The 27,723-nt window shown below is 52.4% G+C and overlaps 1 protein-coding gene across 8 annotated transcripts in view; it reads left to right on the plus strand.

Annotated features, from left to right (window-relative positions):
• The window catches only part of MYT1L (myelin transcription factor 1 like), a 398,116-nt gene that overhangs the window by 296,755 nt on the left and 73,638 nt on the right, over positions 1 to 27,723 (plus strand). For 5 of the 8 annotated variants that reach the window (XM_060027164.1, XM_060027163.1, XM_060027167.1 and 2 more), the window contains exons 10-15: positions 4,432 to 5,409; positions 9,946 to 10,080; positions 14,229 to 14,319; positions 15,961 to 16,068; positions 18,901 to 19,112; positions 26,177 to 26,424. In XM_060027164.1, coding sequence (XP_059883147.1) covers positions 4,432 to 5,409; positions 9,946 to 10,080; positions 14,229 to 14,319; positions 15,961 to 16,068; positions 18,901 to 19,112; positions 26,177 to 26,424 — 1,772 coding nt within the window. Of the gene's footprint in view, positions 1 to 4,226; positions 5,410 to 9,945; positions 10,081 to 14,228; positions 14,320 to 15,960; positions 16,069 to 18,900; positions 19,113 to 26,176; positions 26,425 to 27,723 lie in introns of those variants that run through there. The other 3 variants (XM_060027166.1, XM_060027168.1, XM_060027170.1) reach the window with 2 other exon arrangements.

The raw sequence follows: 27,723 nt of genomic DNA on the forward strand, positions 1-27,723 counted from the left end.
CCGCAGGCCACGAGACTGGCCACCGGGGCTGTTATTCTGTGTTCACTCGATGGGGTGTGTGCAGTGACCACCACTTTTGCTTCTCTCCTGCAGTTGCTGCGGCTATTAAAACACCATCATCTTCTCATTAGGATCTAATATATCATCACATTTCTGTAGTTACAAGTCAAAAGTGAATGTTGATATTTATTTCTGTAATCAAAAAGGAAACACCTATTAATGCCGTAAGAAACTGTGGCCTTTGGTGATTTGAAACCCACGAGGGTGGACTCTTAGACCACGTCTTCTCTGACCTGGTAAACCTAGAGCAGTTTCTGCTTTGAAGAAGTGTCTCTTCTTTCTGTATTTGTATGCTTGTATTTTATTTATTTATTTTTTTTAGTCAGTTTTCTATTTGCTGGCCTACGGCCTATTTTAATGGCTAGAAAGAACAGTAGTAACACAATCAGGTTTAGGACTAGACACTGAAAGAATTAAAAGGTGCGTCAGACATATTTTTTAGAGACAAAATACTAAACGAAGCCAGTGCTTGTATTTATAAAGTTATAATGCACAGAGTTCTGACCACAGCAAATTCCGGTCGTGAAGATGGAGACAAAATACCATACACGGCTCCATTTTTTGAAAGAAATGCTTTTGGTTTTCTAATTGTAGCTACTGAGCCTAAATTGTTTACAACAATCTGATTCAAAGGAGATAAAATTCAGACCTACGACGTTTTACAGCACTCACACAGGAATCCAAAAATGCATGTAATTACAGTAAAAACAAGGTTCTTGTTTGCTGAGGAAACACTAGGGAGACCCTGAGCCACTGAACCGCCTGCGCTTCTGGGCACAGGTTCCTCCCCTCGGAGGGGCGGGCCGGGTCTCCTCCAAGTTCCACCCAGGTGCGGCCATCCTATGAGCCCCTCCCAAAGGCAGACCCCTGGGCCGGCCCCCACCGGCAGGTGCCTTTCCCTCCTGTTACCGCACAGCTTTGCCAGAGAAGAGGCTCGAGATAGAAAACCAACAAAAGGACACTGAGACACCTTGGCCTTCTCCTTAAACCTCTGTCTGAGTAGCCGTGTTCTTTTATTTAGAATGTGGGCCTGAACTTTAAAATAACTTCCTGGTAAAATGCCTTTTCTCATCACAAGTGCACTCTCCCTGTTTCCTGGATCACCGATCACAGGAAGAACTCCTCCACTGACTCCTGAATCTCTTTGGGTTGGCAATTGAGTTCGTGGACTGTCGGTTCTATGTTGTTAATGCCTGGCTGGCCCAGAACACTCTGGCCTGTTTCCCGCAGCCAACTTCCACACGCGGGCCATTTCATTCTGAGCCGCAGGAAAGGCACAGCTAGAGGGGTAAACTGCCTGAAGGCACAAGACCGGAGAGGGGTTCCAGAAGCTCGCGGTGAATGACTTGAATTCGGGAGGCCGCAGCTTAGAAGCTTCTTGCTGACAGGCTGCCTGGTGGATCCCTTCCATCTGCCCACATCATTAAGGCTGGACTTTATCTCACATGCGTTTTGGAAGAGTTAAATACCAATAACTTGAAAACGTCCATTAACCTGCCAGGATTTTCAGCCTCTCGTGCAGTCTCTCCAGACATCCCCAGTCTCCCTTCTGGGGGCCCGGCAGCCTCGGGGGGCATGGAAGCTGGTGACCAGGAGGGAGAGCTGAGCCTTGCTCCGCCGACGCTAACCCAGTGTCCCTTGTCCCCAGATCTCTCCTACAAGTACGCAAAGTCCTCCACGTCTGCTGTGTGGGCCCGGCCTCCCCGGAGACCTGCCACCAGGCGTGCAGGGCTCGTTCACTGTGCGGGTCTTTATGCGGCACAGAATTCTCGTGGTTCCAGTGAGGGCTCAGGCCTGGCTCGGGCCGCCAGCGTCACCCAGCCAGTAACAGCAAAGGCCCGGCCTGGACCAGGAGGTGTAAGTTCCCCCGTGACTGTCACCCTGATGTGGCTATGCAGCAAGGGGAGGCCTGCAGGGTCCAGGTCTTCAGAAGGGAAAGGACCCCCCAGCTTGTTCACAGGCTCCCTCGCCTGTGTGGCCGGGAGGCCGTGTGAAGAAGCGTGTCCACCTTCCTTTAATCTCCTTGTAAAGCAATAAGGTCACCTGGCAAGGAGTGGAGACATGAACAGTGTATGATTGGAAAGCTGAGCCACGTCCCTGTTCTGTGTGACGCTGAGGGGAAACCACTTCCTCTTTGGGGCAAATGAGTGGAAGCTCATCCTGAGATTCTGAATTTGGAGAATTAATGAAAATCATGCACATGACAAGTGTGGTAGAAGGTGGGGAGCTTCAGAAACTGTGGGCCCCGTCAGCATCAGGCTCCCGTGCAGCCTTCACGGTGGTTTAGATGCCGGGGTGCAGGGCATAGCCTCTCTGCCCTGACCCGCTCCTACTCCAAGCTCTTCACGTGATGGGAGAGAGCGAGGAGGAAACCAGGACAATGCCACCTCTTACCTGACTCGGCTTCTGCCTAGAATCAACTTGCAAAATGCTTCCAGCGGTTGCACTTGGTGCCTTGTTTTCAACCACAACATGTAGGTTCATCTGGTGGTGGGTTCTTGGTGGGTGCAGTGGCGCTGGTTCCCCCAAAATGCCAGTTTCGTGCAGAGGTGACGCAGCCTGGTTATCTAGAGGCCACTTCTCTGATCAGCCCACGAATGTAAAGACAAAAGTGCATAAATTGAGAGGAGAATACAAGTCACACTTTCAAGCGCCCCTGAAGGCAGGGGTGCCTTTGAGTCTTGAGAGCTTAGCCCTGAGCTGTGTCGGGTGTGCATGTTGGGTGAACACTTCCCTGGGATTTCTGATGCGTTCGCTGGTTTTGTTTTCCTCCCTCTTGACAGTCTTTGGGAAAACGCGTATCCTTATTCTAAGGAGATTGATTCCTAGGAATTATCCAGAAGAGATACAATATTTGTTTGGTGCAATTAGTGGTGCTCTCTGACTTATACACGGCACATTTGATTTGCTGAGGTTTGGAGAGATGTGTTAGATTTCAAAACGGTGCTGGTTCTGTGTGGGGGTTGCAAGGACGCTGTTCTCTGTTATTGATGTGCCGATGTCCAAACCCGGTTCACCAACAAAAGCCTGTTCGAGGAGACAGCACAAAATCCATGAAGAAAACACTCGGGGTCCCTGAGTCAGCCCTGAGCCAGCCCTGAGCCAGCCCTGAGCCAGCCCTGAGTCAGCCCTGAGCCAGCCCTGAGCCAGCCCTGAGCCAGCTCTGAGTCAGCTCTGAGCCAGCTGGCATCTTCTACGAATCAATACGCCTCATTTCCTCATTAATAAGCTTTAAAAGTTCTTCTTACTTTGGTTGATTTAATCATAGAAACAAAGAGTATATTTGAAAATGGCAGGCAGTTAACCAAATGCAAACTAAAGTAGGGGAGGGGTCCATCTGAGACTCCATTTAGTATTGTCTATATTTTGCAATATACGTGGTAGCGGTCACGTAACGTAAGGGAGAGAGATCGTCCCAGCTATGCCTTTAGTGTTGAACGGAATACATTTCAGATGAAACACGGGGGTTTCCTGTCATTTTTAACTTGGCCTTTTTTTTACTGAGTTTTCCTAAATCTTTTTTGAGATTGGATATGACACTTGTTCACAGGTTGTTTCCGCCAGCTCACCACAGTTTTCCCGAGGCTGTGGGGTGGGTGCTGGGTAGTGTGTCACAGCGGCACCGAGTCATCAGAGTCCTGCTGTTCGTGGGCATCTGGTCACTGCGTGCTTTCCCCACCCACCCTCTCCAACCTGCTGAGATACCTCAGCGCATCAGAGTTCCCTTCTAAGCTTTGGCTGGGGCATTCCTCTGGCTTCACAGTGTATCTCGATAAGTTGTCACTAAGGTAGAAAATTCAAAACCACTCCCAGCCCCAACGTGTGTTCCTGATACTGACCGCCCAGAGTCAGTGTCGGCGCATCCCTGCAGGACCCTCCAGAACCAGAGCATCACCGTGAAAACAGTTTAAAAGCGATCGGTGTGCACATCTGCTTCCAAGTCGGCGACGAGTTCACGAACTCTTAGAAAGCCTAGTCATACGATGAGCATAATTATTATGCGTCTGGTTGGGCTGTCGGTAAAGAAGGCCAATAAAAGAAGTGATGCTGAACATTTAGAAGTAATGGAAAAGTAATATTTTAAAATTATACTTATCCTATAGAGTGGTTGCTTTGAATATTAATTCAGGAAATTCGTCATTTGCAGCAGGTGTTTTAATGGCCTACCGTGCTGTGAGCGCACCGCGTTTTCTTTCTGCTGCCACTGTCCTTGGACCTGCAGGTGGGCCTCCGGGTCCTGTGACGTGACGGGCCGGGCGTAACACGTGCCCTGAGCTCGCCGTCCGCACTGTTGCAGCTACAAGTTCTAGCCACTTTTTCCTCTTCTTTTCTTCTTTGTCCTTTTTTTTTTTTTTTTCATTTTCTTTGCAGAAGGCCATCAGCTGAACTGTCACAGCGCTCGCATAATGCAGGACGCGGAGAAGGATGACAACAATAACGACGAGTACGACAACTACGATGAGCTGGTGGCCAAGTCCCTGCTGAACCTGGGCAAGATCGCCGAGGACGCGGCGTACCGGGCGCGGACCGAGTCAGAGATGAACAGCAACACGTCCCACAGCCTGGAGGACGACAGCGACAAGAACGAGACCCCTGGCCGGAAGGGCGAGCTCAGCCTGGACCTGGACAGCGACGTGGTCAGGGAGACGGTGGACTCGCTGAAGCTGCTGGCCCAGGGCCACGGCGCGGTGCTGGGGGACCACGCGGGCGAGCGCGGCTACGCAGATGCGCTGGCGCCGCCCGAGAGCAGGAGCCTGAACTACACGACGCTGGGCAAGGCCGCCAACAACGGGCTGGCGGAGAAGCTGGTGGAGGAGAGCGACGAGGAGGTGTGTCTGAGCAGCCTGGAGTGCCTGCGCAACCAGTGCTTCGACCTGGCGCGCAAGCTGAGCGAGGGCAGCCCCCAGGAGCGGCCTCCGCAGCCCGGTGCCGGCCCCCGCCCACACGGCCGCCAGGACGACGACTTCCCAGGAAGGACGCCCGACCGCAGCTACTCGGACATGATGAATCTGATGAGGCTGGAGGAGCAGCTGAGCCCCAGACCCAGAACTTTCTCCAGCTGTGTCAAGGAGGATGGGTACCGCGAGAGGGAGGACGACGCCACCTCTGTGAACTCGGACAGGTCGGAGGAGGTGTTCGACATGACCAAGGGCAACCTGACCCTCCTGGAGAAAGCCATTGCCCTGGAAACCGAGCGGGCCAAGGCCATGAGGGAGAAGATGGCGGTGGAGGCGGGAAGGAGGGACAGTCTGAGGTCCTACGAGGACCAGTCACCGCGACCGCTCCCCGGGGAGGAGAGGAAGCCTAAGTCCGGTGACAGCCATGTCAAAAAGCCATACTATGGTAAAGGTAATATTTCTACCTAACGTAAGTTGCCTCATGAAAGCGTGCGCTAGGGTAAAGCTGTCAGGGGTATTAGGGGCTACAATGCAGGGGGCGCATCCCACTCCATTACATCACGCACGCATGTTTCTTGGAGTTGATTCCAGAGTTATATTTTGTGATTACGTCTCTGAAGAGCAAATGAAATATCTGTCTGAGAAATACACAAAGCAGCTGGATAACATGACGTTTCAGTGGAAAACGCATGCCTTGGAAAGATAGGGTCAGAGCACAAGCCCATCACGTGAGGGAAAACATTAGGGTGAGCCTGTGTTCTTACAGATGACCTGCAATCCGTGTGGAGTGGCGGGGGTTTATGTGACAAAAAGTCCATCAGGGATGAAGCACGTATTGGGTAAATTGCATTGAATAGGTGGCATCGTGATTTATAAAATGATCATCAAATGTCAGTTATCGATGAAACCTCCCCCACAGAAAACACCCCTGACAGAAATTGAACAGTAACAGGATGACTGATAGCGTAAGACAAGGGCAGTGACGGCATGTTCATTACCTTAAGGTAGTGAGGATGGGAACCGTTTGCTACGCACGGCCTGGTGTGTCCCAGGCGCAGATCAGTCACCACCCCTTTAGTGTATTCACCCCCTCACTGTTCCATTCCATCATGGAAACAGTTATGGTGCTTGCTTTATTGGGAGACACTCGAAACCAGGCACTGTGATAGTTCCAACCAGGTTTCCACCTGTGAACTTTGTGGGCACGTGTTTGCATAGATCTGTAAATTCAACCACATGCATACGGAGCCCCTACACCTAATACGTATGTTTCCACCCTGAATGATTGACTTCATGCTTCCAGTAACAGCTGCATCCTCTTTCAATACGAGGTGGATGATAATTTGACCTCGTGTAGGACCTTGTGAATATTTCAATTACGAGACTCTCAGAACTAAGTGAGAAGCACCTTCAAGGGTGAAATTGGTGATTCCCTAAATTCTTCCATATTAGTACCAACATGTTTTTCTGTTTTGTATATTGTTCCATTTCTGATTAATATTGAGTTTCCTTAGAATGAGGTTCAAGAATCTGGTTTGAGAATCCGTTGCTACGGAAACATCAAAGGATCAGAACCTCCTTCTTCTGCGGTTACACAGGTGTGTATTCTCCTCTCCATGTGTGCACGTGCCTCCAGGGGCACCTTGGGCTTCGCTCTAACCAAACCCCAGGTGGAGATGAACCTTAGCCAGAGGCCCGTCGGGTTCTGGATGTGGCCGGTGCGTGGGTGCTGGCCATCGTTTCAGTAAAGCAGGTGCAGGCCAGACTGAGGAAGGCTCATGTGTTAAAGGCCACGGAGTGAGGCATCAAGCTTGCTTTGGGTGTTGCCGAGACCAGGAGACGCAGCTTGTGTGTCTATAACTAGAGTGCAATCTCTTAGAAATCTTTAGCTGGATATTGGAGACTCACATAGGATCTAGACACTTTTAGGAAGAAATAGTGTCCTTTCTCATGGGCTGGCTCAGGTGGACAAATGTGGTAGCGTTCTGTTTGGGATTCTGCAGGGTGCATTTCAGGACTGAGTCTGGGCATGAGAAAGCAGCGCTTTACTTACTGAGGAAACATGCGGGCTCACGTGGACCCGACGCTGCCGTGCCTTCTTTGGTCTCTGTGGTTCCTTTCAACCCACCAGCTTGCTGTAGATTTTGACCCATTTTGTTTTGTTATTCTTGTTATTTTCTTTTATTCTGTTTTTGGCAAGAAGTGGAATTCAAATCACTTGCTTCCCCTGAATAAATGGGGACAGCATGGCAACAAACAGTAAAAGCCCCAAACCAGGATGTGCTTCTTTCCCCCGAAATGGGGGAAGGGTTGGGGATTTGGACTTTCCAGATGAGTCGGAAAGCACTGATTTCTGCCTCTCCCCAGTTTTTCCAGATCTTCCTCCTCTGATCAAAGTGAGTCACCATGTCTTATCAGTGTGGTCCACATCACTTCCAAATTTCTTTTGAAGACGTCCGTAGTTATATTCAAAACCAAATAAATAAAGCCAAGCAAGGACAGCAAAATGGGGCAAAGAGCTGAATGCCCTCCTTATTAAAAAAAAAAAAAAAAAAAAGCTATGTGCTCTCTTACCAACACAGGCACATAGCACATCACCAATCTATTGTCAGCTTCTCTGGTATTTTATTAAACGTGGAGAGAACACTCACACCAATTCTCATTCATACACAATCTTCTCAAACTGATTTAAATTATAAATGAGTAACCTTTCCAAAAGCTTGAGCTGAAACAAAAGAAGTTCATCACAGGGACTTCCCTGGCGGTCCAGTGGTTAAGAATCTGAGCTTCCAGTGCAGAGGGTGCAGGTTCAATCCCTGGTCAGGGAACAAAGATCCCACATGCTGCGTGGAGCGACCCAAAGATATTTAAAAAAAACAAGTTCATCACACAACGTCCTCTGTCTTTCTTCTCCTCAAGCAGCTGACGGAAAGGGAGGAAGGGCGCAGCCTAAACAGAGCACACAGTTTTCTCTAGACATCGTTGCAGGGTTTTTGGTTGAATCATTGGCCTGTTTGCTTGCTTGGTTGTTTAACGTTTGTTCCAAGATTTGCTTTCAAGATGAACTGGGATTGCAAGAAGGGAGAAAGCAAGGGGGTTGGGGGTGTTGGTGAAGGCAGAGGAGACACGCCTCCACCAGGACGCAGGCATGGAGAGGAGAGTACACACTTGGTGTTTCCAAAACTGCAGTAGACGGAGCCACACGGCGTTTGCACAAATCTGCGCTTAACTTCAGAACACTTTCGAAATCGTGAAATAATATAATTTGTTAGGAAACTGTAAACATACTCGTGAAAAAGAGTCGCTTAATGGTCACTAGTAGAGCTTACGTTTATCCTTTAAAAGTCCTTTATATCTAGTCTGTGGTTTTAAATTATATCTCTAGTTTATGACCTTAACTAATATTTTCCTTGGAACTGTTACTGCGCACTTACTACTTTACATTTGCCTTCATTCAGTTGTACCGCTATTATTATGAAATTACTCAAAAGGCAATAAGATGCTGAGCTTTTCGGTTGCACGTGTAAGAGAAGCTCCAATAAGATATTTAGAAATGAAGTCACCACAGCATAGGTTTAGATTTGTCTTCAGAGATGATTATCTATAAATAATGGTGGGAAGCAGCCCATTGTTATATCTAGGACACTACCCACAACGCCATCACCGGTTTAAGAGGTTCCAGGACCTTAAAGACACATTTCAGAGAATAGAATGTTAGCTAAAAATAAAAGGAGGGGTTTTTATATAAACATAAAAGTCTTTATATATGCCTGTGAGTCCTTTGTCTGTTTCAAGTTCACATGAATGACTTGAGAAAAAAGCCCATAAAAGTTCCAAAATTTTTAAACCAATCTTTTTTCTTGATATAAAATGAATTCTTCGCCAAAAGTAAAACATCTATTTTCCAGTGATCATGATTGGCCTGATTAATGAGATATCACTATAAAAATATTAAAGGCTTAAAGAAATTTTAACCATAGCATCCCTGGGCCAAACTCCTAGGAACTGCCATCTATCGATCATCTGTGCACCTGGCTTTGAAAACGGGCTCAAAACTAGTGTTGCACACACTCCTGGGACTATTTGGTCTGGGTTTGGGGAGTTATTTTCTGCACATTTATGAACTGTGGTCAGTTCTGGGTGTAGAAATAATTTTGTTAGCAAGGCCATTGCATTTCTGGCATGTGCCATTCGAGTTTTGACCAAACGTCTGCTCTGCTCCTCCCCGACTGGCACTGCAGAGCCCACGGGCTGCCTAGAAGCATCGCCTCTTAGTTTTGTGCATGCATGCACAGCTGTCAGAGCCTGCCTCTGGTTCCAAGTGCAGACGAGGAGATCAAAACAAATTATTGCTCCAGCAGCTTCTGAAACATTTTTGATTGCCCATCACCTCTGTCAGGTGGGACTTCCACCATTTCGGTCATTTGCTTGCAGTGCCTTCTGAGAGTTCAGCTGGTCTTGAGAAAAGCGCTGAATTGGCGTGCTAAGGACAGTGTTGCAGGAGAAGTGTCAGCACAGGTAAAACTGTGCGACTAGTGGCACATGCAATCAGAGCGCTCAGGAAGAAAGAAGCTCTGCTCAAGAGCTTAAATGGCATTACGTTTCCTGGTTGGATGTCACGAAGCAGTTGCTGAAGGATCACGGAAACATTTTGTTCTCTGAGAAGGTCACTGTCTCATCATTATTTATGTTGATTTCTTTGAGCAACGGCTTATCATGTAACACACGGGAAACAATTAATCAAGAGTTCAGGTAGGGAGAGCCTTTTTCTCTTTAGTGTCGGAAGTAAAATATGTTATGATTCATGATTACATCGTTTAAGGTTAAAAATTCACCCCAAACCAAAGAACTACCCACGGATGTCACAGTCTGTCCCCGACACCTGCTTTGTTTCTTTATTGATCGAGGTCTCTTCGGTTGTTAAATTTTCACATTTGTCTTCAGCTGGTAAAAAATTCATTCTATTGACACCTGTTGTCGCTTTTAGATCCCTCGAGAGCAGAAAAGAAAGAGAGCAAGTGCCCCACCCCCGGGTGCGATGGAACGGGCCACGTAACCGGGCTTTATCCACATCACCGCAGTCTGTCCGGATGCCCGCACAAAGATAGGGTCCCTCCAGAAAGTAAGTCCGTGTTTCACCAGCGCCCTGGAGCGCGCACACCTGTGACTCGTTTCTGCATCCTCGCCTCTGTCATTTCCATCTCTGGTCAGTGCAACCTGACTTAGGTGTCCCCTCCTTGTCCGGGAGGGCAGCTCAGCCAGGACCAGGGCTCTACCCACCCCGCAGCCTCCAGCATTTCCTCGGCGTGGTCCCCGTAGACCTGCCCCAGGACCCAGGCTCACCATCCAGTGTTGCTTTCTGCAGCTCGGGCCCCGAGCAGCCGGCTGGGGCTCTGGTCCTTACTTCATTTCTAACTTGCTCTGTGACCCCCAAGCCAGTCACTTCTCTCCTTTTCTCCTCACAAATTGTAGAACTGAATTTAGATAGTCTCTGAGCCATCCATGCAGCACTACACGGCTTTGAATCCCTGAGGCAAATGGCCTCGAGACGTCTCTTGCCCACAGTTATCTGAATTTCTCCACTTCCGCGAACCAGTACTTACGTGTTACTGCATTTTACTCGTAAAATCTATTTCATGTTGTCCCGACATTTCTACACAATAAGATCTTAAGTAAGAGGGTTTAACTTGGGTGGGTTCGGACCTTACACACCCGTTTTAATTAGTTAAGTTCTGAGAATATGCACTTGACCTATGGAGACAACTAAATTTCTTTCAGAACTGAAATGATGAGCCCTTTTTCTTGTTTATCTTTCTCTCGGCATATAAGGTATGCCAACTATTTAGGTAGAGTTAGGATGGATGGCTCAGAAGAAAGGCACATTTTCAGAAATGGCTCTGTGTCGGATCCTGACTTCAAGTCTAAGGCGGTAGGGATTTTCCTCATTCCGTGAGACACGGTTTCTATGGGGGGGATATGTCATAGCTCGGCTTGTTTGTGACAATGACCAGCTGAGTGGTGACGTTGCTTCCCCATCACAACGGTCAGCCTTGGAAGTACAGAGAAAAGCTCGTAGCTTAGAAAACAGCTTTAGCAGAGTGCTTTCAGGTGACGTATTTGTAGAAGCTACTGTGGCTCCAGGTTTGCAAGTGGCCCCTGGCCACAGTAAAGCCATGTTTCTCAGAACCGCCTTGTGGGCAAAGGCGCAGCGTTGCGGCCACAGCGGATTGGAGAGGGGCCGCGCCCGTGTGTTACATGAGCAGGGGTAGCTCGCTTCACCCACAGCAGCTTCTGCCCCAGCACCCCCTGCGGCCGGGCACCCCGCTGGCTGGCACCCATCTAATCCCAATAAACCCTGCAGGGGGTATTGGCCCTGTTGTCAGATGAGGGACATGAAGGCCAGAGGGTCACTGCCTCTCCCGGGAAGCAGCACAGCACCCAGCGCCCTGAAGATGCTCAGAGCTTTCTGAGCTGGTCCGAGCAGAGAACTGAGCTCAGACCTAAACCCACCTCTGTCCCAACCCTGAGCTCCTCTGTCTCCACGGAGACCTGGGTTTGACGTTTCAAGTTCAGTCTTAACAAGCTGTGTGTCGCGGGGCGGGTGACACGCTCTGTACTTCTTGTCCTCATCTACAAAGAGGGCATTAGGACCAAGCAGTAATGTTTGAAGAAGAGAGGGCGTCTTTGTGCGCTGTCTCTCTGAGACATCAAAGTAGAATATCAGTGCCTTCTCATCTGAGCAATCCTCCTGACTCCATATTTTCACAAGAAGCATCTAAATGCAGTCAGACGAGGCCTGTGTCCTGACCAGCTGCACCCGAACCTGCTCACGCAGACCCGGTCAGATCACACCTCGCCTCACCTTTGCTCACGTGACGTGGGGACTCAGCTCTGACACCAGAGTTACAGACACCTCCCAGAGCACCCACAGAAAATCGCTTCTAAAGATTTACTCATACTCAATTTTTTATAGGACCATAAACATGTAAAAGAATTAAAGGACTCCATAGAAGATACGTCTCTCTTTTTCTACTTTTTATTTTTTAGCTTTTTCTGGGCTACTGTCCCCTACTCACATTTCCGTTCACTTGAATTCCACAAAGTAGCCTGCACCCAGTTTGAAACATACTGTGTTAGACACACAGAGGACACACCACAGATGAGACACAGCTCTGGCCTCCCCCCGGAACTCCCGACCCAGCCGAGGAGGGGGCGTGAGACAGCACGGCCACAGCGTAACCGAGCTCCAGCCCCTGCTGTGGGCATCAGGGACCGTGGTCTCCCGCAGACTTCACTGGGGCGACGCTTGTGCCGGTCCTGCGTGAGAGAGAAAACCCACGGCATTTTCTAAAAGCCGTCGTAACGGTCCACGCGGGAGACCAGGGCAGAAAGGAGGCAGTGGCAGAGGGACAGAGACAGGTTGGCAGGACAGGCCATGAGAAGGAGAAAGGGAGGGAGATTGAGAAGACGTCTAGGTGTCTCCCTGGTCCATGGCAAGGGCGATAAACCGGGCATCAAGCCAGGGCCACGTCCAATAGGGGAACGAACGCTTGGATTTTTCCGACTGAAGCTGGAAGTTGTGTGTGAGATTCCCGCAGGGTGCTGGAGGGCCGGCCTGGACACCTGGAGGAGGCCAGGCATACAGGTGGCCCTGTGTGTCCTCTGCAGCGTTCGTAGAAACGGGATGAAACTGCCTGGAGGGGAGACCTCGACGGAGGCTGAGCAGCAGCCCAGACTGGGGGAGGTGCAGAGGGCGGCGGGTTTGCTGGGAAAAGCTGACAGCTGACACCTGAGAGAGAGGCGTGAGCCGCAGAGGAAGCTGGAAGCGTGTAGGCACAGAGCAGCACAGATCCCGTCCCAGGGCCGGCCAGGGTGAGGACCGAGTGGGAGTCGGCAGGACAGGGCGGTCCACGCCACAGGCGAGCACGGAAGCCGCGTGCCATCCCCGGGGGAGTCTTAATAGTTGACGAGTTTAGCATAAAAGGAAAGGAACGATGTATGTTAATTTGAGGGGAGGCCTGTGTGGTGTGATAAGAAGATGATAGCGTGTCAGGAAAGGATGGGGAAGGAAGGGTCATTCCCTGAAGGAAGAGGGTGGGCAGGTCAGAGCGCAGACTGAGGAGGGGAGGGAGGGTCCCCCGGAGAGGAGACCCCAAGCCCACTCCAGCCGGGTCCCAGCACAGAGCGAGCCCCGGATCAGCTCTCCACAGATGGGGCATCGACCACCTGCACGGACGATGCAGCTGTGACCGCTGAAAAGATGAAACCAAAATGAACCTGGCCAGGGCTAAGGAGAGCAGGTGTAAGGGCCACATGGGGAGGAAATAGGAGGGAGGTTTCAGGGGAAAGAGGGAGGTTGTTCTGGAGATGAGAGAAACTGTAGGAAATAACAATTACATAATGAGCTCGGGCAGATCGTGGTCACCTGCTGCCAGGTGACCCTCGCCGCAGGGAAGGTCCAGCAGCCTCGCTACAGCTTGTGCTGTGGAGCTCGGAGACCGCTGGGCTGGGGCCCGTGCTGGGGGTCGGCTCTCTTGACCCAGCAGCACTGCTCACCCCCCAGCTGTCCCCACAGTCCAGAGCAGCGAGTGGTCTCTGAGGACCAGAAAGGGAAAGACAGGAGACAGTCCAGGCCCATGACCATGGCGGGGAAATTTGAATGCAGTCTCTGGGCAGTGGGCAGTAGCTTCCCTGCCCTACGGACCACGCCTTCCGTCTCCCACCGGGTCTTACGTGGGGGCCCGCAGAGCACTTCCTCCCTCCCTCCCTCATAGAATAAATCAGAAGGTACCCAGTTCCTAGACGGAGAGTCATCATCTAATTATCTTCATCTAAAAATCAGGTTCGGGCTGTCTGTTTGCCCATGACCACCACACCTTCCTAACACCGCGTGCTTCCAAAGCAGAGGCATGTCTTTAAAACCACCGGTCGACGTGCTGTTACACGGCTAATCACTGTTCCGCGCTCACGGCTGGGAGTTCCGCGGGGAGGCCCTTGCTTTCCTAGCCCACTGGGAGCAGTTCGTGCTCCCGCTTCCCGGGTCCACAGCTCCCGCCCAGCACACCCCGCTTTGCATGCCAGTCAGAGTCAGGTGGAGACAACCTTCTTTTTCTTCCTACATGTGTTTCCCTGCCCATGCCCATCACAGACGTGTGTAGGACTGTCTGTTGTGAACTAACCCAGCCTTTGTTAAAATGATTGCATATTCTTGTGTTGGGACCATTTCTGTGTTTTAACGCTGGGCTGTTTTCTCTGCCTCTCCTTGTCAAGTTCTTGCCATGCATGAAAATGTTCTCAAGTGTCCTACTCCGGGCTGCACAGGGCGAGGGCATGTAAATAGCAACAGGAACTCGCACAGAAGGTAAGCAGAGCTCCTGCGTCCTGGGCTGCAGGGGGGCAGATCCCCGGCGGCCATGTTCCCGCGCCCTCCGGAGGGGCGCGGCCCCTGCACGACCTGCCCCAGGGGACAGGAGACCTGGGCACTTCTCTCAGGGAGCCAGGGGGCGGGGAGAGCCGAGCTGAGCCGGCCCGGGGCGCGCGGCGAAGCCCGACGCTTAGATCCCTCGTTTGCAGACTGGAATTTCTCAGCTGTCTCCCCCCACCTTGCTGTGATGGGGTGACAGTCCCCCGGCAGGTGTCCTCCTTGAGGTCAGATCCCAGGCGGAACCATAACCGTCTGCAGCGACTCCAAGGAAGGCAGTAAGAGCTCCGTTACCTTCCAGGGATCGAGGGGCCCTTCCTGTCTGCCTCAGAGAGGCGACTAGAGCCCATGAGGCTGGGCCGTGTGTGACCCCAGCCGGCCGCCCCCGTGATCCCCACTGAAACACTGGTCATCAGCGTGGGCATCACCAAAGTGCGGGCAGGGGTGCAAAGGTGCTGGTGGGAGAGCACACCGCAGGAGAGGGGGCTAAGGAGGCAGACCCGTCCCTCCTGGGCTACGGCTGCAGTCACACTTTTGCTCTGGACAAATTCCAGTTCCCTTTTCCTATCTTATTCTGAGTTTCGCTAAGTTCCTTCTAATACTCAGTTCCTATCAGTTCCCTTTTTTTTCCAGTGGCCTGAAAGTGATTCTGTCAGATTTTTCTTTAACTGTCTATAGTTTCAGCTTCACAAAGTGGCATAAAAATATATCTAAACGGAGGAAACTCTTGTAAGTTTCACCGTAATTTTTGCTTCTCCGGTAAATTTGGTTGCTTGTGTTAAGTTTATAATGAATGAGGTCGCCAACCTGCGCCCTTCAGAGGTGCTCCTGGGCGTCCTCTGGAGAAGGGGGCATGACGGATGGGTTGGCGGGGTGCCTCCTGAGCCCTGTTCAGGGGGTTCACAGCGTCAGCTCGTCCATCACACCTCCGCAGAATCGCAGCTTCCAGACGCTGTGTGTATGCGGATTAAGTCTCTGCACTGTGTGCAGAGACACACACGGATACACAAAGAGCAGACACCCACACGGATACACAAAGAGCAGACACCAGGGTTTCATGAAGAGTCAGCTTAAACACCAAGGAGCACATCTGTTGTCTCTTCCCGTAAATATTTAGTGGCAGAAAAGCATTTTCCTGCAGCCTCGAGATTCCTCTGCTTTCCTTCCCTTCTGTGTCTCTTCCTGGGGAGGATGTAGACCGGCTGGTCACGCTGCATCCCACGTGCTGTGGTCAGCAGCCGCCAGAGAGCCCTGTTCTCGGGCGTTTTAGAAACCATCCTACCCAAGCGGCTAATTCCCCAGCTCCAGAAACCGCAAGCGTCCCAGAACGGCAGTGGTGTCTAACATCTCATGTTCCCTTTAACGATACAGCCTTTGTATTGCTGTCATCGGAAAGGACCACGTGTCCTGCACACACGGCACGGCCATCGGCATGGTCTGCCGGAGGCCAGGGGCAAACACCGTGATGTCCCCTGACAGGCTTGGGAGCCTGGTGCCGCCCAAGGCAGAGGAGGGGGGCGGCGATGGGGTTGCTGCCGGAGTGCCTCGGAGGACACACTCAGATCCCTCCTGTCATTGCAGCCTCTCCGGATGCCCTATTGCCGCAGCGGAGAAATTGGCAAAGGCCCAAGAAAAGCACCAGAGCTGTGACGTGTCCAAGTCCAACCAGGCCTCGGACCGAGTGCTAAGGTACCAGACACACATTCGGGGTCCGTCCACGGCCGTCCCCACGGGCCAGGCACCCGGTTGCTTCATGAGGGGCGGCCGTCCTCAGTGGGAGTGGAGGGGAGCTGGTGCAGCTGGAAGACCTCGCCGGGGTCACGACCCTCCCCTGCGGCTCCATCCTGGGGGCTGTGCGGGGGCAGGGCTCGTCACCCCCGGGTCTCCCTGACCCCGTGCGGCCGTTCGCACAAGAGAAGCAGACAGAGCTGTGTCTGGCTTTCTTTCTGGCCCTGACGCTTCACGATTCTGTAAAGGCTGGCTGAAAGGGAGGCTTAGAGAGTTCACGAGGTGCCCCCAGTAGTTTCACCTCAGTTTGGAGGCGCGGGGTGGGCTTCGTGTTCTCGAGGACGTCGGGGTAACAGCATCCCGTCCCCTGCGCGCAGAGAAACCTCGTCCTCAGATGCTCCCGGCAGGCAGGCGGCATGGTGTCATTACCCCCTCTTGACGAGCGAGGAGACCAGGGCGCAGAGGGGTGAGAGGCCTTCCCGGAAACCTCTCGGTCCCCAGTGGCGCAGCCGGGGACGCTGCAGACGCTGCCTGCTCGCCCCCTGGACAGTTAGGGTGATTACATCAGGAGCGCAGGTGGGAGAGGAGCTCTCTTCCCTCAGCGCTCATTTCGCGTGTCCCCTTCAAACCCTCATCCACGTGCAAACCGTGACGACCTCTGTGCATCCTGCCTGTTTAGTCAGTGTCACACCAGCCGCTTCCTCGTCTGTGTAAGAATCGTACCTGTCATCCTCATAGCTGCTGGTACCCACTGGGGGAGGCAGCACCTGTGCTGGGACTGGGTTCTGGCCCTGAGGCACTTAGTGTGATTCCAACTTTACTATTAAAAGGAGAGCAGTAAACACGCACACGCACACGCACACGCACACACGCACGCACAACTTTGCTCCTGTTATTTCTTTGGCATAAATCACTTGGAAAAAACCACTAGGCAAACGATACGAACACTTCTTTGGTTTTTTCCTGTATTATTTCCCATCTTTCTGAAAGGAATTCACCACTGTCATTAAACTCCTTTTTATCTCGCAACAGAAAAGTTCAAATCTTTATAGAAAATGAGAAATATTTCCCTAGACAAAAATAAAAGCCCCCTAGGAGCCTAAACCCCCGATAAAGTCGGGGGTGCGCTCCTCTAGCTATTTTTATGCGTGGGCGTTGCCGACCTCACCTGCCCCCAGGGTGCCTGTAACGCGCTCATCTTACAGGTGCGCTGACACCAGATACCTGACAGGCTCTCCCCGAGGGCCCCTCAGGCCACTCTTGGTTACTGGGAGCATGACAACCTCCCTGCCAGGCCCCCGGGGCTGTGTGCATGTGAGAAGGAATAGTTATTAACCAAAGGAAAGTTTGAGCAAAGGGAGAGAGAGTTGAGGACTTCTGTTAATTTCCCTCCCCCACTGGGGCCAGACCCCCGAGAGCTGGAAGGCTCCCCGTGCCCACATCCTTCTGATGTCGGGTGGCCGCGAAGTGACTAACGCCTGTCCTGGGATCAGTGTCAAGCTTACTTTCCACTGAGGAGCTCCGCTGGCCGCTTGACACGGACAAGATACATCTGAAGTGGCAAACATCACCTTGTTCAGACGGAGCCTCCGCTCTGATCCCGAGCCTGTGCTTCACAGCCTGGAACCCTTTCTTCGTGTCACGCAGTGGGAAACCTTCTGCCAAGTGACAACAGAACAGAAGATCGTGGGCCAGGATTTGCGCAGCTGCAAACAGTTTTCTTCCCGAGCCTCCGGCTGCGTGGTGGGGAAGCAGCATGGGGACAGGCCCGGAGGGAGAGAAGGACCCCTCCCACCGCAGGGGAGGCGTGGGGCTGGGCTCTGCAGCCTCCGAGGGCTCAGCTCAGGCACTGACGTCCCGGCCGTAAGCCAGGTCTGGAGGACCTGGTGTCCATCCCCGTCACCTTCACATTCCCCGGGATGTCTCCACGCAGGGGACGCTACATCATTGTAGCGTTACATCATTTGGTTGATTTGAGAAGTAAATAGGCTAAATTAATGAAATCAAAGTAAACGTGTTGGTAACTTGATAAAGTTGTTAACGTAAGGGGAAGTTTTAGGTAAAAACTCTAAAGGAATCTCTGCACTACTTTCTGTAAATCTAAAATTATTTCAAAAAAAGTTAAAAAATTCTGCCTATGGGATAGATAGATGGACACACAGAAGAAACAAGATAGGATATTAATGCATATGTAATTGAGAGTTCTTTCATTTAAATATTTAATTCCAAAGTATAGAAAAATGAAAGACTACTAGGCAATCTTGAGAGTGCATGTTAATATTTGTCAAAATACATCACTACGTGCTCCATTTTATCGTCCAGCAGGATATGTTTTTATCTAGCTTCATCTCCACGTCCTTAAGAGCATTTCTTTCATTTCCTCGTATTTCGTTAAGGGAGTTTCTTATTAGCTCACTTCACCATGTGTAACGCTTACTCTCTGCAAACCCTGCAAAAGAAAACGCACGGATGTGAGATTCTTTCCCACGTTCACATCTCATATCTTCATCGTACCTCCCCAGACTCTGAAAAGAAAAAGAAAAAAGGGCAAAAGGTTAAGTATTTCATTTTCTGTTCTTTTTATTTCCAAAGTTGGCATCTAGGCAGATTGCTGATTCGAGGTTATATCATTACAGCACGCTGGGCTTCTGCTCAGGAAAGTAGAATTGGGGTTTTAGTGAGAGGTCTGGTTCCTTAGCACAGCTAAGCAAAGGTGCTCTAATTTTAAGACCAGCCACGTCTCATGCGCAGCCGTGAGAAAGCCAGCTGTGCACTGTCTCTTTTTGCTTCCAGGCCCATGTGCTTCGTAAAGCAGCTCGAGATCCCTCACTACGGCTACAGAAACAGCGTCCCCACCACCACGCCTCGCTCCAACTTGGCCAAAGAGCTGGAGAAATATTCCAAGACCTCGTTTGAATACAACAGTTACGACAGCCATACTTATGGCAAGCGGGCCATAGCTCCCAAGGTGCAAACCAGGGATATATCCCCCAAAGGATATGATGGTAGGAGGTGCACCCTCTTATACATGAGAGTCACGCTTGCCGTTGCTAATGTTGTTATTGTGTATATCCATTTCCTACAAACTGCTGGAGCATGGGGTCACTCGAGGGGCAGCAAGGAAAGCACGCGGGCAGCCTAGGCGGGTTCCTTCAGCCCCAGGTGTGGGAGAGCAGGCCCCGGGGGAGGGAGGGCGATGCCCTTCCCCCGTTATCCCCAGAGCAGAGCAACCGGCTGCTGGCAGGACGTAGAGGCAGACAGCCGTGGGCTCGTCTGCTTCATGCTGCTGCTGAGATGGTGTCCTCATCTTTACTGACTTCCTTTAATAGATGCCCCAACAGACAAAACCAGGAGAGCCGGGGACAGCTGCCCAGAGCTCTTGGATCTCGTGAGAAGCTCTGTGTTCCCTCCCTGTTCTCAAGCTGGGATGCACGTCGCATTCATCTGGGGAGACTTTTTAAATTCTCATGCCCCGGGCTGCACCCCAGACCAAGTAAATCAGACTCCCTGGAGGTATTCCCTGTGTGCAGCATTTTTAAAAAGTCAGCCAGTGATTCTAACACGCAGCCAGGGGCGCACAACTCCTGCGGGTCCCGCCGGCCCCCTTCCAGCGGGCTCGGACCCAGGTGTGGGCCCTGGGGAGCCCCCCGTCCTGGCTTTGTAACTTTGTCACTGGCCTCACTTGTAGCTGCCACTACGAAAATAGAACCCATGAAACAGATAAACACTGCGTGCTTCACAGGACAAGATCGTTTATTTTAACTCATGCATATGTGAACCCACTACTGGGGTGTAAACTCTAAACAGACTAGTTCTCGTTTCATCACAGAGCTAACTTGGTAAGTAGTTGAAGCACAGAGGGGAAGGCTGCATTTCTGTGACTTTACTTATCTAACCTCGCTTCTACTTCAAATTCTAGGATGTGTGGACTTAGTTGGCAGAGTTTACCAGTGGGGATGTGGGTTGCATGAGCTGGGTGATTCAGGAGTCTCTTGGTGTTCACCAGCAGAGGTGAGGAGAGAGGGTTTGAAAGATCTCAGAGCTGCTCTCTGAAAAAGATATTTAATGAAAATCACAACACTCAAAAAAAAAAACATTTAAATTGAATGCTTGGGGAGTTCCAAAACCTTTTTACAATTCTACATTATTTTAGTCATTCTTTGCTTTAATAACAATTAATTTGTATGGTGAATGAAATGTAATATTTCTTTGATGTATCTCAGATTGATTACCCTTGCATGTATCAATTCTAAATATATAGGGACAAAGATGGCAGTGGGAAAAGGGAGTGGCTTAGGGTATAACAGAAAACACTCTGGGTTTTTTGTAATAACGATTTGCCAGTTTCAGGCTTTGTTACAACTTCATTCATCTGATTGCAAATGAGGGACCAAAAGAATCTGAATGCACGTAATTAAGGGTTGCTTGTAGGATTCCCAGTTCACTGACATTTTGTAGCGATCTGATGGGCACTTGCGCCAGGTGGTCATTGCTACATACGTCTTGTTGCTGTTGTCCTGTGAGACCTGATTTCCTTCAGCCCATTGTTGTGGCTGGATCTGGGCGAAGTCGTGACCAGGAGGCACATGTCTGGTCACAGCGGCTTCCTCAGCTCTTCCATTTAGGAGCCATGTGGTATTAGATACATTAATCTTCCTGTGTGGCAGTTTCCTCAAGAGCAGAGGTAGCGATCGCTCCCCGCCTGCTGGCCACGTGCGGCTGCAGCAAAGTTCAGCAGACGAGGCTAGAGAGGGGAACTCACGCCTGTTAGTGTCACTGGCATCTATTCTCACCCCCGGAAAAACACCTGTTGTTGGAAATGGGCAGAGCCCTGCTCTTCAGGTGACCCACAGATAAACAAGAACACAGAACAGAAACTTCAATGCTAGATCTTCGAGAAGCTAAGAAAAAGGCGAAGTTGGCCTTTACAACAATCTACTGAGAAGAAAACAGACAACTCCATTCCTCTTCCACAAGATCCACAGTCAAAACAACAAGGGAGGTGCCCACTGAGGATGCGATGGGTAGGCTTAGGGTTCTTGAGGGGTGTGAGCTGAGGAGGGCCATCCCTGTGCCCGGGCGACAGGCAGTGTACACCGCAGAGTGACCAGCGTCTGCAGTCACCCCCCAGAGGGCTGTCCCCAAGGTTTGCCTCAGGTACACAGTGAACTGGGCCATTGCTCCCAAAGAAAAACAGTGAAGTGAGCCTCCTCTGGGGCAGGGGAGCATAATGCCTGGGAGCAAGGAGCAGGGCCTGGACGTGCACAGTGGGATAGAGAAGCAGGACCCTTGCCTCAGGCTCTGCACGTCATCCCTCGGCTTCCACCAACTGTGATCAGAAACACTCAGCAAACATTGATTTATCCACCTGCATTCTTCCAGACACTCAATAGTTGCTATCTGTCTGGCTCATCTACCTGTCTATCCACCTGTCTATAGATCTATCCCTTCATCCTTCCACCCGCCCACCTATCCATCCCTCCATCCCTCCATCCACCATCCATCCCTCCATCCCTCCATCCACCATCCATCCCTCCATCCCTCCATCCCTCCATCCCTCCATCCACCATCCCTCTCTCCATCCATCCACTACCCATCCCTCCATCCCTCCCTCCCTCCATCCATCCATCCATGGGCCCACCTATCTATCCATCATCCATCTATCCATCATCTCTCTCTATTCTTTCTTTCTCTATAACAAGTTTCAAGGAAGAGATTGTGGATAAAGAGAAGACAGTGAAACACGTACTCAGGCACAGTGAAGCAAGGCGTCCATTCTGCCTGGAGGAATTAGCGTGAGCTTTACCAAAGTGGCACATTTTAAACTTGGTCATGAAGCTTGAGTGGAAATTACTAGAGGGCAGGAAACCCACAGGTGAGTGGGAGCTGCCAGCAGGCTGGTGAGGCTGAACTTCAGATGCATGAGAGGAGGGACAGGTTGAGCCTGAGGCGCTGTGGAGACAGGTTTGGGTCGCCTGCCTCGGGGAGGAAGACACAGACACCGTGTGCAGGAGGTGACGTCCAAGGGAAGCCGGGAGACCCTGCCCCCGGGAGCCCCAAGCCGGCATCTCCCCCGCCTCTCCCCCCATGCCTGTGTTTTATGGTGAGCTAAGAATGGCCGTTCCATTTTAAAACAGATGGAAAACAACAAAAGAAGGAGAATTAGAATCTCAGCGTTCAGAGCAGTTTTACTGGCTGAAGGCCACATCACCCGTAAGGCCGGTGGCTGTTTCCCAGGACAACAGCCGGGTGTGCGGTCCCAGCAGAGACCCCGTGGCCGCCAAGGCTCGACCACTGCCAGGCCCTTCACAGAAGAATTTTCCGAGCGGGTCTAAGCCATCTCCGCGGTGTCTCTGGGCAATTTATCACCACCCTCAGGCTTTGTTTCCAAGCCCTGAATGGGCCCCTCTCACGAGCCCCCTCTTGGTTATTCCCAGCTTCTAAATTCTCCTGAGCTCAACACTCCTTGATCATCTTTGAAGCCCCCTCTGCTCCTCCAAACCTTGTCTCTGATATGCCCACCGTGCCCACCGTTGTCGGCCCTCCCCCGGTCCAGGCCTCAACACCAGGTGGCCCGGGCTGGCCCTCCGCGGCCCCAGGACCCATCCTCTGGGCTGGGCCTCCTGCCCTCCCCACCTCCTGCCACCAGGCCAGCTTCTCCTGGGAATACCTGCCCTCCCACCCCGTTCTCCTGCCCCCATGCTCTCCCACATTCACCTCTGCTTCCAGAAGCTTCTCCCGCAGCCAGATCTCTCGGACAGACGCCCACCTGCACTCAGCGGCCTCCTCCCAACCTCCTTAGAGCTGCTTGTGCAGAATGAGGGGCGCATGCGCACGCTTCTGAGGCTCAGCGCCGAACCCCACCGGCCGGCGCCAGCAGGGCAGACAGGCGAGCGCAGAGAACACGCAGCCAGCGAGCGCGCGCGAGCCCAGCCAAGGATCCGACTCTGATTAGACGCGATAAACCGCGTGCGCAAACCGCCTTCAGAGGCCACCGAACAGGACGTCCTCGCGAAGAAGCGGCTTTTATGCCCCTTAGGACTCTGCATCTGTATCTCAGTTTACTTACGGGAAAGCACAGCCATGGACCCATGTAAAGACTAGGAGTCGCTGCTACAAGTTACGCGGCGTGGACCCCTGAGTCCAGCCAGACCTGACGGGGCCAGGCCCCTTCCGGCAGCGCAGATATTCAGGAGGCGCGCCTCTGGGCCGTATTCGGTTTTGTCTGCTTTTCGTGGAAATTCAGATTGGAAGGACACAATTATCTATTCCCTACAGGAAATGTTATTTCAGAAGAAAGTGAGACGCCCCCACTTAGTAAGACTCTTACAGGCAGAGTAGATTAATAAGGTGGAAGGTGGTCGTTCTGTTTTTCTCATTTGTCATATTTCATCACTATGAATCCCATGTCGTTTTTCGTTTTCCTGCACGAGAGGGCAGGGTACCTGAAGAGGTATCTGTCAGTACGGTGTAAGGTCGGGAGGACCTCTGATGCTGTAGATGTAAGGGTGTCATTCTAAAGGAAGGCAGTTACATCGCATGAGCTCAGTGATGTGCTGGTGCCTAGAGGGACAGTAACACATTTTGTCTGCGGATTCATTGGGAAAAGTTTTGATTGAAAATAGCTCTGTGTGTGGAAAGAAAAAGAATGTGCGTTTTGACTTTGTTAAAGGGTGGGGGGCTTCCTCAGTTCTGGGCAGGAGACGGCAAGAGCCGTGACGGCCTTCCAGTGCCCCCCTGCTCTGCGGCGCCCCATGGTGTCCATGCAACGAGCCCCAGAAACTGTGACTGGTCGTAAAAATTACTGACACTAACGGTTTCGTAAATATCTTACCAACAGGCGATAATTATTAAAACCAAAGACCTTCATTGCCCGAGAGAGTTGAAGTATAGAGACTCATTTTCTTTTGGAACAAAGTAGTACATGATTGATGGCCCTTAGTGAAAGGATGCTTGTGAAATGAATGCTGTCCTCACTTTCCTCCTGGGTCGCGTGAGCTGACAGGCCCATCAATAAATTGTCCACGGCTCCATCACCTGCTAAAATTCTGGACGAGTCCCATCAACTCAGCGTAATCCAGGAGAAGTAGAATCTTTTGATTTAAATGTCTGGTAAAGTCGAGGCACTTTCCAGAACTTTGCTGCAATTTGCTGCGTAGACACACGTGTCCTGTTTACTTTGCTTTAGGAACTGAAATTCCTTCATTTCAGAACAAAACTTTTTCCTCATTTACGTGGACCACATTTCTTTTACCGACCCAGTGTCTAGCCCTCACTAGGGGACAAAATCCCTCATAAGTGTTAGATCATTTCTCCCGGTTTTTATTTTCCTATTTTTATAACAGAATCGTAAACGCTGTAAGGCCACAGACTTCAGTCAGTTTGGAGTCTTGTGAGCTGTGGAGCGGCCTCGCTGCCCCGGTCGGTTTACAGAACCCAGTGGGCAGGTCCCCCTGCACGCCGCCCCCGGCCCCCGGTCTCTGCTCAGACGTGAGACCCCCGTCCCCCCACTGCCCTGGCTGCTGCTTCGACGTGATGCTTTCACGGAGGAGAGAGGAGGGAAGGACAGACACACGGACAGTGTGAGGACTGGCCCTCAGGGCTCAGCTGACTCTGATTAGCAGAACAGAAGTAACTCCCTGACGAGTTAATCTCCGCGTTGGGCGGGTTTGACGGTGGGGAAGTGACCTCCGGGTCCGCGCGAGTGGCAGCGACAAGGCGACAGCTTCCCTGAGGCTGCCATGCGCCCAGACATTGCCAAGCCACGTCCTTGATGTCAGGAAAGCTCAGTCTTCCGTCCAAGGTCAAAAGGTACCAATAGTGAAAGCTTAGCTCTTCTCTCACTTGTATAGGAATAGGGTGCTTTGGGGCAGTTCTTGGTGGTGCTGTGATGACCACCCGTGATGTCTGTGAGGTTGTGGTCACTTCCAGACCATACCTGAGTGGGCAGGAAGGAGGTGCTGAGACGCCTGTGCCGCACGAAAGGGTGGCTTGCCGGAGGGGTCCCGGTGCTGCAGAAGGGTCTCCTGGCTCCCTGCAGGCTCTCCCCTCAGAGCAATTCCTCCCTCTGCAGGGTCAGGTGAGCTGCTGACCCCTAAGCAAAGGGCATCCTGTGCCTTTAACGACCAGGGCCCATCCTAATCTATCATCCAGCAATCATCTTCCCGTCCTTGCGTCAAAGGAGGTTGTGAACAGCTCTAGCAACCACACTTGCTCTTGAGGACCTGTTGGACTGCTGGGGAGGCTGGCTGTTCAGAAGGACCCGGGAAGCGCAGCTGGGGCGTGTGGAGGACGGTCGTTCCCGCACGAAGGGCGGGGCTGCGGGCGCACACGGGCGTCTGCCCGTCCCCGAAGCCCCGAACGCCTGAGCACTTGCCTTGCTTATGTGAGTCCGCACGTGTGTGCGGTTCTCTCCCCGTCACTGGCCGTCCCCCCCAGTGGCTCTTTTTAGAATCACAGAGGGAAGGGGTTTCTGTCGGGGTCTCGCCTGCACCCTGACTGGAATGCCACTCCCCAAAGCGCAGGTTCCCGCAGGCCCGCAGAGGCCCTACCTGTTCAGCTGGGTCACCTGCACAGGACAGTGAGCCCCAAATGGCCACTGTGGCCCCTCGTGGCCAGACGGCTCATCCGGTCTCTAGCGGGATGAGGGGTCTACAGGGTCCCTGTCACCCCGGCGAGCAGATGAGCGGTCATAAGGGGAACCTCCCTCCGGCGGTGATCAGGCTGCTGCGGCCAGTCGCTCCCCGCATCTTGGTGGCCGCTCCCTGACCGGGAGCGCGCCCTTAATGGTTACTCAGTGGGCCCCCTGCCTCCCGCTTGAGAGCCATACGCGCTCTTCCCGCTGGTCCCCAGCTCTGCCCGTCCAAATATACACCATGTGAAAAAAGGAAAAAAGGGGGAAAAGCCAGACTTTTTCGTTCGGGAATCAGCGGGTCGGCGGGTGCCGCGTCCCCCTTGGTACCTGCGCTCTGGCGTGGGCGCCCAGGGCGGGCGGGCGGCGCGGGCGGCTCTTCTGTTGCCGTGGCCCCGGGCGGGGGCCCCGAGTCATCCCTGTCCCCTGTCTCCCCAGCGAAGCGGTACTGCAAGGACGCCAGCCCCAGCAGCAGTGCCGCCAGCACCTACGCGCCCAGCAGCAGCAACCTGAGCTGCGGCGGCGGCAGCAGCGCCAGCAGCACGTGCAGCAAGAGCAGCTTCGACTACACGCACGACATGGAGGCGGCGCACATGGCGGCCACGGCCATCCTCAACCTGTCCACGCGCTGCCGCGAGATGCCGCAGAACCTGTCCACCAAGCCGCAGGACCTGTGCGCCGCGCGGGTACGGGCCCGGCGGCGCACCTGGCGGGGGCCGGAGGCGGGGCCGCGGGCGGGGGCGGGGCCGCGGCGCATCCCCACCTCCACCTCCCCGCCCCGGCGGTCTCGGCCCAGCGGTCCCGCAGGCGCCTCCCTCCCAGAGGCCGGCGCAGACCGTGCGCCCGCCGGGCTCTGCTCGGAGGAGGCCTGACAGCGTGGGGTCCTGGGGACGCACTTTCCAGACCAGGAGAAATCGTCAGGTCTTTTAGATGAACGTGTCCATTTGGGACCCTCCTCTTTAGGACCCAGAGTCACTTCTGGAAACAGAAGGACACCACGCGCACTCCTGACGGTTCCGAGAGCTGCACAGAGAATAGGAAGCTCCAGGAGACGTGCGCCCTGGACCTTAAGCAGAGGAGGGTGGGCAGCGCCGCGGTCAGGAGAAACGCAGGACTGCTCCCTCCCGCCCAGCCCTGGGGAACAAAGACAGTGCAGAAATCCCGTTTCCCCACGGGTTCCCAGCCAGGCAATTACAGCCGGCTTCCATTAGTTCAAAACAGCATAGATGCCAAATCGGTGAGCGATACTTAGGGCGGCTCCTCGTCGATGGGCTCCCGGCATTGGGAGGAAGCCGTGCGGCCGCCGCAGCGCGCAGGGCTGTCTGGCGAGACCACTAGGGGGCCGGGGACGCAGGCGGCGCGGGCGCCTCGTGCTCCCGGCCGGTGAGCCGGCACGCCGGCCCGCACCTCCTCTCCAGAACAAAGGGGTCCCTCCATCGCCAAGTGCGCTGGGCGTGCGCCTGAGCGCACAACGCTGACCGTAGTTGTTAGAAATAAGTGTAATTTGTATGAATGGAGAGAGGTCAGTAATTTTATGTTTTGCAAATGCTTTCTTCTCTATTAGTATTTTTATTCCTAGATTTTGGAGGAGTGTCGGGGCATGCAGTTTCCGTGGAGATCAGGGCTGCTAAAATGCGAGGCTGGCATGGAGGAGATTCTGTTTAAGGGGGAAAAAAGACAGTAACCCCTTCCAGTTTTTTTCTCTTTGTTAAATTTAAACTAAGACAGACAGAATTATAATCCAACACGATGAAGGCTAAGTTAGTATGAGAGCTGGAAACCAGGAGTGCACTTTGACAAGAAGAGTTCAGGCAGAATAATATGCTATAATCTATCAAGGTAACAGCCCAAAGGATGGGGTTTTCATTCCAAGCATCTCCCCTCAGCTATTACATTCAGGGGAAAGAGCTGCTAGACATCTGAGTAGGCAGCACGTTTCACGCCAGCTCTGAAATCAAATTGCTCAAGGGAGTGTAACTCTCTGG

This window comes from Delphinus delphis, chromosome 12 (genome assembly GCF_949987515.2).
Source record: "Delphinus delphis chromosome 12, mDelDel1.2, whole genome shotgun sequence".
Taxonomy (NCBI): domain Eukaryota; kingdom Metazoa; phylum Chordata; class Mammalia; order Artiodactyla; family Delphinidae; genus Delphinus; species Delphinus delphis.